The following is a 13,407-nucleotide window of genomic DNA, read 5'->3' on the forward strand; positions in this document are numbered from 1 at the left end:
AAAAAAAAAGATTTATACTATAAAATGTTAGACAAACACAAAAGATGCTTATACAGGGACACTTACTTTAACATTTAGAACTCTTCTGATTATGGCAAACTAAGAGTAATACATAGGTAATCTCTTAAAACGTATATACATGTTGTGGCATCCCCAGTATATAAAACATATATTTATGCACAAACCAAAACATTAAAAATAGTAATCTCTGAGTGATGGAAATGTTAGTGTTTTTAAAATTTTTTTCCTTTTGGATTTTCAACAATAAACATTATTTCTTTTGAAAATAAAACCATTTATCATAAAAGTTTTCCATACTCATAAAAAATAAATATAAAATACTGAAGGAAAAGCACTAGGAGATCCCACAAATGCCTCAAATCACACTCTCAAGAGAAACTAGTCAAAGTACTAACCTGATATGTCCAGAAGGCCAACGCTCGGGAGCTAATGTCCAACACAATCTCTGGTCGCAGTCCTGCCAATACCATAGCTTTATATTCCTCTGATGGACTGAGTTCTGTGCGGACAATATCTAGCTTTCCAGACAGGGTACTGTTGCAGGCAGGGCAGATAGCTGGTGAACGACTAAACTCACCACTGCCATGCTGATCACAGAAGATGTGAGAGCAGGCAGTGACCCATGCATAACCAGAGAGTTTGATGCGACACTTTCGATAATTACAAAGCAGCATATCTTCACACAAAGACATGATAGGATAGTGAAGTCTCCAGATGCTGAAAAGTCCTAATTAGGGGTAAATAAAAAGGTCAAGTAAGTCTAATTGCAATGAAAATGAAATAAGGAACATATAAAAAATAAACTATGCATGCTTTATTCTGATAAAAAAACGTACATTTTGTGTTTTTGTGTTTATCATAATATTAACTGTGCTCCTTCTTTTGCCTTTCTTTTCTCAAAAAAAAAATTCAATGAAAAAGTTAGACATAGGTAGCTACAAATCTCACTAAGGTCAAAAATAGTGTACATGAAAAAAAGGTTCAGGAACATACACAAAATACAAACAAGTAAAAATTAAATCAGTGCTTTTTGCCATTCCTCAATACCTAACCAAAATTCCAAACGCATTATCTATTTACACTTCGCTAGGACACTTCAATGCCATATCTCACACTTGGCAAACATAAAAGTCCAGCCACTTATTTCAGCCATCCCTTTATACTTTGTATAAAGTATTTTAAGCTATATATTTAGGTTTTTCATATATGTGGATTTCTGAGATTCTTTACCTGTGTTGCCATGATGAACAGAGCAGCAGCGTTCCTAGTGCTAAAGAGAAACTCACCTAGTTCAACCAAGAAAATGACCATTATAAAGCCTGAAAATCTGCATAAAAGCTGCTTTTATGCAGATTTTTATCATTGGTTACCGTTTATCTATTAACGTAAACACTATACTAGTCAATGCTATGCTTCTACTAAGATGTTTGTAAAAATGCAGCAATACTCTGGACATACCACGTCATATATTGCATAAATAACAACACATCAATTATACACCAAGGGAATATGTTCATATTTATCAATTGACAAATTCCAAGAACGTTGCTGTGGTCATAGGGGCGGACTAGGATGATCCCACACTTTTACCCCAAAGGTCCCCGCTGAGTTTCCACAAGTATTTTACCCAGCAGTCAGAGGTGAGAGGCCTCTCTGACTCCTGCAGATAATGGGCACAAGGGAAGCAGAAGAGCCAGGAAGGTTTGAAGCTGAGCCCCCTCCTCAGGTGGAACAAGAGGCGCATTCATCCCATTTTCCGCGAGGTGCGGGAGCCAATTTAATGGGCTGTACGGGGTGAAGGGCACGTTTTAGAGAAACAGACCCACGGAAATCACTCTGGAATTTTCACCTTGCTTTGTGTACTCAACAAAGAAAAACAATTCCAAGAACACAAATAGAATACCTAATCTGGGGCTCACAAAAACCGCGGGAAAACGCAGTCGCTTCAACAGCACAAGACGTGCCCGCGCAGACGTCTGAATGCGTCAGGGCGCATGCGCGGGGCAGCCCCAGGGGCTGCCGGGTAGGAGGCGTGGTGATGGGGCCCTCAGGATCCTGGGACCTGCTGGGCCGTGGGGCAGGAATCTGGCAGGAGCGGCGTCTCGGGCTTTGCAAGGCTGTGAAGCCAGCAAGATCTGGAGTAGCTTGTTTCCCGCTTCGCAATAGTAGCACGAAAGTAACATCCTACTTATCATGGTGTATCTTTTAAGTCTCCTTCAACAAGAGTAAGGCCGGTGTGGAGTTGAGAAGGACCAGCTTGAACTTCTGGGTACACACAGGTGTTTGTCCCAGGACAACTTGGCACGGGCTTCCAAAATATGAGGAGAAATTTCCAGAAACTGTGTGATATCTGTTATTGGGCAGCTATCACTTCCATATTGTGGTAGAGTCTACCATTTTATTTTGTATCCATCTTGGAATAGACATCTTTCCAGCTTTTACATATCTACACATTTAAAGAAACGAATTTTCCTTGAGTCTGCCTTGTAAACATTCATTGAAGTGGCAGTATCGGGCGTCACAGATTATCTACCTGTATGCTCTCCTGAGCTGTGGGGAGTGTTTAAATGTTTGCACTGTTTAATGCTGTTACTTGTCACTTTGCTCTGCTCTTCTGTGCTTACTTACAGTAACTGTATTTTTCTGCTTGTCTATATGGGTCTGTTAGCATTTGGATTAAACATTAAGCTAGGGAAGAGCTAGAAGGGCCCTCAGGACATAAGTCTTAATGACGTCTTTCGTAGCCACCTTTTCAGATGATGTGACTCTACGAAGAAAATGCCTGTATTATCTGTAACACAATCAGCCACTCAGAGGACACCAAATCCTGCAATTCCCTGAGCTGTGAATCCATAATACTAACCGTTTTCCATCAAACAAAAAACCTGCCCTAATTAAGCAACTTCCTGCTAGTTTTGTCAACTGATTCAGTTATTAGAAAGGGTCATCTTTAGCCACGCTTGGTGGCTCAAGCCTGAAATCCCAGCGCTTTGGGAAGTGGAGGCGAGAGGATGGCCTGAGCTCACAGGTTCGAAACCAGCCTGGGCAATTTGGCAAGACCTCGTCTCTACAATAAATTAAAAATTAACCAGGTGTGGTGGCGCACCTGTGGTTCCAGTTACTTGGAAGGCTGATGTGGAAGGATCGCCTGAGCCCAGCAGGTTGAGGCTGCGGTGGCCATGAGTGTGCCACTGCACTGTAGCCTGAGCAACGGAGTGAGACTCCTACTCAAAAAAGAAAGGGTCATCTTGGACTTTGTGTACATTTCCTTAAATATCTTCTTTCGGGTTTAGAGTTATTACTTAATTCTAATTTAAACTGAATTCAAGGAAAACTGTTCATGTGTAAACATCTCCCTAACATGTTGTTGGCTGTTTGAGTTTTTTGTGCATTTCCTGGTGTTAACTATACCAAATGTAAAAATATTAAAGTACCCCCCCAAAAAAAGATACAATCTCATTAAGTCCAAAAACAAAATACTCCAATTTGAGACTAGTATGTAACTTTGTGATCCTAGCCAAGTTATCTTAGTACTGCAATATGATCACTTCCTGGAGATGCATCCAAGTTAATATATGCTTTGCATTAATTCATTTTAATGGTCATATACCGCAAGTATATATTTATCCATTCTAGGTTTTTGCAGTTAAAAACAATATGTACAATGAACATTCTGTGCATGTCTCCTTGAGTACACATGCTGAAAATTCTACTAGAATATGGAAACTGGGTTAGGATATAAACATCTTTAAATAAACAAGATGTTGCCAAACCACTCTCCAAATAACAAATTTCACTGTCAACAGCAAGTATATGATAGCCCAATGCTACTGACTCAACAACATGCAGCTGTCGTTATTTTGCTTCATTTTTATCTAACTGATGACAGTGAAAAGTTATCTCAATATTGTTTTAATGTACAGTTATTTGATTATAATGAGGTTGAGCAACTTTTCATATGAAAGGATCCTTGGAGATCCTCCTCTGTAAACTACCTGTTCATATCCTTTGAATTTTCTTGATTTACTTGGAACCATTGAATTATGTGGCATGCAAATATGACTGAATGTATGCAAATTAATCAACTACTCCTTCTTGCGCTTTTGTCTATTCCAGTATCATAATCTGTACTTTTCAATAATTTTTACTTTTTTTTAGTTGGAATCTCACTCTGTCACACTCATGGCCACTGCAGCCTCGACCTGCTGGGCTCAGGCAAACCTTCCACCTCAGCCTTTCAAGTAACTGGAACTACAGGCATGCGCCACCATGTCCAGCTAATTTTTTTATTTATTGTAGAGATGAAGTCTTGTCAAGTTGCCTAGGCTGGTCTCAAACACATGGGCTCAGGCACTCCTCTCACCTCGGCATCTCAAAGTGCTGGGATTATAGGCATGAGCCACTGTGCCCAGCCACTTTTCAATAATTTTAAAGTTGATTTTCATACACAGACATTTAAGAAGGGGCCTGGATAACAATAAGAGTTGTGAGACAAGCCAGGTATGGTTGGCTCATGCCTATAATCCCAGAACGTTGGGAGGCCAAGGTGAGAGGATTACTTGAGCCCACGTGTTTGAGACCAGCCTAGCAACTTGACAAGGCCTCATCTCTACAACAAATTAAAAAATTAGCTGGACATGGTGGCGCATGCCTGTAATTCCAGCTACTTGAAAGGTTGAGGCGGAAGGATCGCCTGACCCCAGAAGGTCAAAGTTTCAGTGGCTGTGAGTAAGAATGCCACTGTACTCCAGCCTGGGCGACACAGTAAGACTCCAACTCAAAAAAAAAAAAAAAAAAAAAAAAGAGTTGTGAGAGTTATTAAGAGTGACCACAACATTAAAGAAAGCAGGCACTCCAACAACCTCAGTCTTTTTTTTTTTTTTTTGAGATAGGGTCTCACTCTTGCGTCCAGACTGAAGTACAATGATGCAATCCTGGTTTACAGCAGCGTCAACCACCTGGGCTCAAGTGATCCCTCTTCTTCTTTTTTTTTTTAAAGGAGGATTTACTGAGAGGACAGAGAAGCTCCCACAGTGGGAGGGGACCCAAGGGGGTTGCCTTCAAGTGATCCTTCTGCTTCAGCCTCCTGAGTAGCTGGGAGTACAGGCACGTGCCAACATGCTCAACTAATTTTTGTGTGTTTTATAGAGATAAGTTCTCACTATCTTGCCCAGGTAGGTTTCAAACTTCTGGGCTCAAGCAGTCCTCCTGCCTTGGCCTCCCAAAGTGCTGGGATTACATGCACGAGTCACCATGCCCAGTCAGTCTCAGTCTTTGATATAAGTGGTTGTCTAGTTATGGTCCCAGGCTAAATTTAACATCCAAAGTATACAATACACATCAAAATATTAGAAATGCTGTTATTACATTTGCTTTTAGAATAAGATTTAATAGTTATATTGACTATACAAAACACTCAACCACAAAGGCAAACTACTCAGAATCACAAATTATAGATATGAAAAGATTTCATGAGAATCGATATAGAAAATCATCTAGAGATATAATGAAGGAGAAAAAGCACTGGGTTTTACATGTCAGTTATACTATACCTGAACAAACAAAAGTAGCTTCCTCACTCTTTATTTTGATACCTTTGTTTTTATAACCAAATATTGAGAATTAACAGAAAAGTCTGACAACTTGTGGACTTAACATATTACCTGCTGTTTTTTAAAATGGTTTAAAACTCAGTTGCTTACAGTTTTGATACAAATTACTAAATATTTGTGAATTGTGTATCATTCATGAAGCAATTTCAAGGCCATTTGATTTCTATACTATTAATAGTACAATTTGTGTTTACACAACACACCATTTAGTTCCATGTTCACCTTTCAAAAATGGCATCTTTACCATGAAAATTGATTCCAATTTTGTACAGGTATTCTAAATACCTATCAGCTTATGAGTATCTATATACCACATTTCTCTAATCATTTCAGAGATAGTAATTTTCCCTATTACCTTGAATTTTAGACTGTTAGCATCATCTAAAACCCATTTGATACCTGTATTTGCTTTAATAGAAGAAACTTAACCTAAAAAATAGGCTTCATATTCTGGCCAACAGAAGTTATTACAGTTGCACAAGCATTTGTCAGATTATAGTATAAACTCAAGTATTAAATCTGATTACAAAAACAATGAGGTACACCAGACTTCCAATATTTTGATTTTTATTTTATACCCCTTGCATGTTAAAAATACTATCATTTTAGCCGGGCTCAGTGGCTCAACCTGTAATCCCACGCTTTGGGAGGCTGAGGTGAGTGGATTGCCTGAGCCCACAGGTTTGAGACTCGCCTGGGCAACTTGGCGAGACCTCATCTCTACAATAAATCAAAAAAAAAATTAGCCAGGCATGGTAGCGTGAGCCTGTAATTCCAGCTACTTGGAAGGCTGAGGTGGAAGGATCGCTGGAGTCCAGCAGGTGGAGGTTGCAGTAGCCAGGAGCTGCCACTGCACTCCAGTCAGGGCAACAGAGTGAGACTGCAACTCAAAAAAAAAAAAATACTATCATTTTAACATTAAATATAAACCATTAATTCTTGTTGACCATACCTGAATGGTAACTGCACTTTAAGTCAGTGATAAACATCCAATTAAGACTATAAATAAAATGTTCATAATAAAAGATTTCCTATTAAAACTTAAAGAAATACCAATAAGCTTCTATACATTTAGCCCTCACATATAAATAGGTTGTTTTTTTGGCAGTCATTCTTCACTACTTCTTAAAAGATCAAGCAGCATAATCTGTTATTTATAGGTTTAACAAGACTCGTGGGTATGCATCTAGTTTTATGTATCTATATATACATTTTACATCAGCCTCACGGTTTAAATCTGATATTCCATGTAAATGTCTTGCTGAAAGACCATTAAAATGGCTGCTGGCCGGGCGCAGTGGCTCATGCCTACAATCCTTGGGAAGCCAAGGTGAGAGGATTGCCTGAGCCCACGGGTTCAATACCAGCCTGGGCAACTTGGTGAGATCTCATCTCTACAATAAATCAAAAAATTAGGCAGGGCTCAGTGGCTCAGCCTGTAATCCCAGCACTATGGGAGGCAGAGGCATGTGGATTGCCTGAGCCTGCGGGTTCGAGACCAGCCTGGGTAACTTAGAGAGACCTGATCTCCACAATAAATCAAAAATTACCCGGATGTGGTAGCGTGCACCTGTAGTTCTGGCTACTTGGAAGGCTGAGGCAGAAGGATCACGGGAGCCCAGCAGGTCGAGGCTGCGGTGGCCGGGAGCAGCCACTGCACTCCAACCTGAGTGACAGAGTGAGACTCTAACTCAAAAAAAAAAGGAAAGAAATTCTGTCCCTTCTTTTTTGATTACACGTACATTTTCTCAATCTAGAATCATCATTTGCTTTGTAATTGTTTGACTCCGCAAAAATCAGAAGGCACTAACGGACAGCCAGCCTATCCTCACAGTGCCCTGAGTGAAGACAAGCCATCTTTGATATATGATGGATTAAAATCCCACTGCCTAAGGCTCCAAGCAGTGAGAGGAACAGCCATCAAAGTTTCATCTCTAACCACATTATTTTAAGAAACACTTATAAGCCAGGCTCAGACCTTATCTCTACAATAAATCAAAACTTAGTCGGGCATGGTAGTAGGCCTGTAGTTCCAGTTACTTGGAAGGTTGAGGCAGAAGAATCACCAGAGCCCAGCAGGTCGAGGCTGCAGTGGCCAGGAGCGGCCACTGCACTCCATCTGGGTGACAGAGTGAGACTCCGACTCAAACAAAAAAAAAATAAAATACTTATAGCCGGGCTCGGTGGCTCAGCCTGTAATCCCACGCTTTGGGAGGCTGAGGTGAGTGGATTGCCTGAGACCGCAGGTTCGAGACCCGCCTAGCCAACTTGGCGAGACCTCATCTCTATAATAAATCAAAAAATTAGCTGAAAGTGGTAGCACACGCCTGTAATTCCGGCTACTCGGAAGGCTGAGGCGGGAGGATCGCCGGAGCCCAGCAGGTCGAGGCTGCGGTGGCTGGGAGCGGCCACTGCACTCCAGTCTGGGCGACAGAGTGAGACTCCAACTCAAAAAAAAAGAAACACTTATAAAAAATAAAGACATCAAGAGACTCAAAAAATAAGAATCATTACATCTAATAAGAACTAGAAGAGACCATTAAGATCAACTGATTTAGCTAGACAAAATTAGGAACAAGATAACAAGTACATTAGTGCCAAAAGCAAGATTAATCAACTAATGACAACATTACGATTATATACTACAGCCCCATCATGATACTATGCTTAATTTAATCAATCTTTGGGTGCCAAGCATGAAAGTAATGTGAGGTAGGCCAATTGGCAGAAAGACATGTAAGCAAAAAAAAACCAAACAATTTCTGACAACCTGTTATACGGATGTCAGAAACGGCCAGGTAGGAAAACATATACATGGACTCCGATGATAAAAAGCTAACACCTATAAAGCATTTACCATATGCTTTACTATGGCCTAAGCCTCGCACATTAACTAATTTCATCTTCAAAAGTAACCATTCTTTGAGTCGGGTACTTTTATCACTTTTTAAGATACAAAGAAACGTCCAGGCACAGTGACTCACCTATAATCCCAGGACTTTGGGAGGTCGAGGTGAGAGGATTACCTGAGCAAACAAAAGAAGATACAAAGAAACTAAGACATGAGATGTTACACTTGCCAAGGTGACCTAACTGATAAGTGATAGTGCAGGGCTTTGAACCCAGTATGACACCAGAACCCATGTATAACTACCGTATTGTGCTGCCTCTCAACATCTTTAACTGACTTTTTTAAAAAGGTAATTTATAACGCCTTAGCAGCTGGCCATGAAGTTGCAAAGCTGAATTCCCAGATATTCATATGTATGTCAACACTTCCCAATGTAAACATAAGCCTCACCATAAAAGAAAACTGCAGTCATCATCATCATCGATTGTATATCCGAGATTCACAGCCATGAAGAGGTCCAGACTGCCAACAGTTTGACTCAAATCTGGTTTTGGAATCTTGAAATTTTACTTCTGCAAAAGACAGCAAAAGCTAAAAGATTATTTCACGTACTGTTATTACTGTAAAGTATTTGTATTTCCTGGAAATCACCCTTACCTCTATCTCATTCCCAGCTGAAAAATGCAGTCACAGGCAAAGAATATGTCTGTCCTATCTAAGTTGCTTGAAATAACTTTTAAAATTATACAAAACATGAATATAGCAAAGCTAGAAAATAAAGGCGCACAAAATAACTGGATCACTCATAGAACCCAATTCTAGAGACAATCCCTAGTACTTGAGTAGATCTGTCTTTTCAGATGATTTCTCAAGCGAACGTATGCATATGAAAATATGTCAGCAGAAACGTATTGCTCCACAACCTGTTTTTAATGTCATGAATACTATTTCATATCAATAAACAAACCTATATCATAACTTTTAAGGGACTGTGTAGTGTTAAATTACTTCACAAAATTGATTTAACCAACTGAGATTCCTGTAATCTCTCTATATACAAACTGATAAAACAGTGCTTAGTTTAAAACTGCCAAGCTAAACTGATGATAGAATACCAATCACCAGTGCTTTTCTGTAGTGTTTGTATTTTTAGATTAAGGATTCCTGACCCTAGATCTATCTCACAAACGTAATTTTTTTGTGTGTGATATAGGGCTATCACAAAAGATCAATGCACAACAAAGTGTGGTCTCAAATTCATAATTCAAAGATTTAAGTATTGCCTGGGATTAGAGGTTAAATCCCAGTAAGAATTCCAGCAAGCATTAATTCGATTCTAGGTGTTTGCCCCTAGCTTTAGTCTGCTCAGAGCATGTGTTTAATCAGGCTGATCAGCTGAAACACGGACTTAACATGCATTTCATCATGGCAAACTGTAAATGACTGGTGAAGGGCAAATCACCACTGGCTCCTTGTCCCTAAATAGGAAAACACTCTTAAGGTTGGAACTAGGGTTTTTTCAACTACCAAATTCCAGCCACTGATAACACTGAGCCCTAAATCTTGCTAGGTGATTACAAAATCCAAATGGGATAAAAATGAAGATTTTTCTCTTATATTTACCTCTGGTATCAGATGAATCCAGCTTCTATCTAGGAGTCAAGTTGAACTGCAGGATCTACCAACTACCTAGCATTATCTCTGGGAAAAAAAAATAAATACAGTAAACAAATGTACAAAGGTTATTATTACATTACAACTCATACCAGCATGCTGCACACCAAGTCACAAGAAAATTTAGAGCAACTTCATCCTTTATTTGACTCTCCATCAATATAAATTATTGACCCATCTATTTAGAGAATGTCATCAAATACCCAAGCTCAGCATCAAATAGGTCAAGATCAGGAATTTGAGGCTGCAGTGAGCTATGATCATGCCATTTCAATTTCAATTTCATTTGAGCCAATGCTGGATGTATTTAATATTTCAATTTCATTTGAGCCAATGCTGGATGTATTTAATATTTCCTTAATCTTAGCACAATAATCTGAAGAAAATCTTCCCTTGATATAGTAAAATTGAATTAGCATCAATTGAACCCAATTCTGCCACAAGATGGCAATATAAGAAGCCTTATTTTGCTCTTCTAGAGTCTGAGTATAATCTAAACCTTCAAGTGAAATAGACTGGATATGCAATTCATCGGTGCAGGCAACCTTCACACTATTCTTTATTATTCACCTAATTTCTAGCTAGAAAAATGTCTTTACTGCATGTAATAATTTTAAATTTATTAGCTAAAAATATTACAATTATACTTTTATCATGTTTCTTTTCATGTAGCAATTTGGAGACCTATAAATCCACACATAACCTCAGTTACAATCTAGCCACAAAGACAAGACTCAAAAATTAGCGTACCGCCAAATAAGTGGCAGAAAACAAATGAGCTTAAGAAAAGAAGTAGGCCAGGCATATAATCCCACCTATAATCCCAGCACTTTGGGAGGCCAAGGTGAGAGGATTGCCTGAGCCCACGAGTTTGAGACCAGCTTGGGCAACTTGGCAAGACCTCAGCTCTACAATAAATCAAGAAAAATTAGCCAGGTGAGATGGTGCATGCCTGTAGTACCAGTTACTTAGAAGGCTGAGGTGGAAGGATCACCTGAGCCCAGCAGGTTGAGGCTACGGTGGCTATGAGTGTGCCACTGCACTCCAGCCTGGGCAACACAATGAGACTCCCAATCAAAAACAAAAAGTAAGCCGGTTACAGTGGTAATCCCAGCACTTTGGGAGACTGAGACAGAAGGATTGTTGGAGTTCTGGAGTTTGAGACTAGCCTGGGCAACATTTAGCGAAACCCTGTCTCTGCAAAAAAAATTTTTTTTTCATTAGCCAGGCATGGTGACACACACCTGTAGTCCCAGCTACTCAGGAAGTTGAGGCTACGGTGAGTCATGATTGCACCACTGCACTCCAGCCTGGGTGACAGTGAGACTCTGACAAAAAAAAAAAAAAAAAAAAGCAGCATTGATAAAGGAAGCCTTCTGAAGAAAAAAAAGTGGTGGGTCTTGAGTGGAACTCAAAGCTGCATATCTAATAAATAACTACTTAACTAAAATCATTCTTTAGAATACTATCTGTCAAGCACTATAGAAATTGTTTTATTCAAATTTCACAATCCCATATTTACAAAGAAAACAGGCTCAGAATTTACATAAATTTCCTAAGGTCACCTAATTAGTAAGGACTAGGTTTCAAATCCAGTTCCATCAAAACTCCATACTCTTTTCCCTTCACTTCCTACAGGAAATAAGCAAAGCTACAGCGATGGAATAGGGTTTAGAACGTAACGAGAATGACATACCGGACGAGAATGACATACCGGCTCAGTAGTTCAGAAAGAGACTGAGGTGCTTTAAATACTTGAGAGTACGATCCAAGTGTTATTTTACTCCTTCCTTGCCCTATATTTGAACAGTGCTCTATGTAAAATGTTTCAGATCAGCAGCATGCAAGATTAACTAAAGGAATATAGACAAGAAGCAAGAAGTTTACAGTTTTTACAATGGTTACTTCAAAAATCCTTGATCCAAGTACTTACAGGAGAGAAATTATAGGCTAAAAGGGACAACTTCTCTATCTATCCACAAACAAAACCTGGATTACAAGGGACCTGACCTTTGTATCCTCAACAGACAGCAGAAAGCCTAGCACATAAATCCTGAGGTTAAATGTGATACCTTTCCCAATGAGTGAGTGTAGTTATGCTTCAGCAAGCATCATTCTATCATGCAAAGGACACCTTATATTTACTAAGTATTTTGTAAACACTCCATAAACAATCAATGAGCCATGCATTTGTTGACTATGGGCAATAAGTACTGGTGTAAAGACAAAAGGTACATTTTATATGTGTAGAAGGTACAATTTATATGTTGCATCATGAAGGCCTGCTACAAAGTACAAATTGATAACACTAAGTCAGCAGATACTTGGTTTTAAGATTGCATTATCATTCTATTTGACTCACTTCCATTCCAATTTACTCAGTGCCTACCATTTAATCTATTTAGATAGAAAAGACACACATATGTTTGAAGTAAAGAGAATTTAAGGTAGTTTATCTTGGTCAAAATTCAAATACCTACCCTTATGGTCCCAACAGCCTTTAACCCTTCCTATTGAGAATGTCCAAACCTAAGCCCACTGGATCTTCAGGAAGTCTACAGAAATTATAGAGGCTTTCACAGGACCACTCATGGGCTGGCACACAGGGTGCTGAAAACCCAGGCTCTCCCTCTTCAGTGGACTTCATTTTCAACCTGCAACAAAAGGAAAACAATATAAAACTTTGTACAAAGGAAGTGCTAAACTGTTAACTTGGCATAGTTTTCCTTTAGATAGTTGTTTAAGGCACTGATATCAGAACAGACCCCTAATTTTATTTCCCACTCATTATCAACTGTTTTGGCTAGGAATACTAATTATTTGAACCACTAACTGCAGGAGGAATCCACTCAGAGCATATATGAAATAAAAAAGGTGAGGTCAGAAACTCACAATAATCATGAAACTCATTCCAAGTTCATCACACCATTTCACCCACACCTGAGTCCCATGGCTAGTGGAACAAGTAAAAATGAAAATACAGTGCCAAAGGGTTTTGGGTCAAAACAGCAAAAAGGAGTAACTTGAAACCAGGGTGAAAGAGGTAATAAAACCATCCCTACTCAGTTAAGTTGCTTTTTTTTTTTTTTTTTGAGTTGGAGTCTCACTCTGTTGCCCAGACTGGAGTGCAGTGGCTGCTCGCGGCCACCGCAGCCTCGACCTGCTGGGCTCCGGCGATCCTTCCGCCTCAGCCTTCCGAGTAGCCGGAATTACAGGCATGCGCTACCACGCCCAGCTGATTTTTTTTTT

General features: G+C 39.5%; 1 protein-coding gene across 2 annotated transcripts in view; it reads right to left on the reverse strand.

Moving 5' to 3' along the window:
• CCNB1IP1 (cyclin B1 interacting protein 1) overlaps positions 1-13,407 on the reverse strand; it is a 21,684-nt gene that overhangs the window by 4,444 nt on the left and 3,833 nt on the right. Inside the window, exons 1-5 of one of the 2 annotated variants that reach the window (XM_008061693.2) lie at positions 12,639-12,762; positions 10,108-10,185; positions 8,935-9,056; positions 8,618-8,659; positions 417-748 (exon numbers count right to left, since the gene is read on the reverse strand). In XM_008061693.2, the coding sequence (XP_008059884.1) occupies positions 417-748; positions 8,618-8,659; positions 8,935-8,965 (405 nt within the window). In that variant the 5' untranslated portion in view covers positions 8,966-9,056; positions 10,108-10,185; positions 12,639-12,762. Of the gene's footprint in view, positions 1-416; positions 749-8,617; positions 8,660-8,934; positions 9,057-10,107; positions 10,186-12,638; positions 12,763-13,407 lie in introns of those variants that run through there. The other variant, XM_021714240.1, reaches the window with a different exon arrangement.

This window comes from Carlito syrichta, unplaced genomic scaffold (genome assembly GCF_000164805.1).
Source record: "Carlito syrichta isolate Samal-C Ts95f unplaced genomic scaffold, Tarsius_syrichta-2.0.1 Scaffold305452, whole genome shotgun sequence".
NCBI classification, from domain to species: Eukaryota; Metazoa; Chordata; class Mammalia; order Primates; family Tarsiidae; genus Carlito; species Carlito syrichta.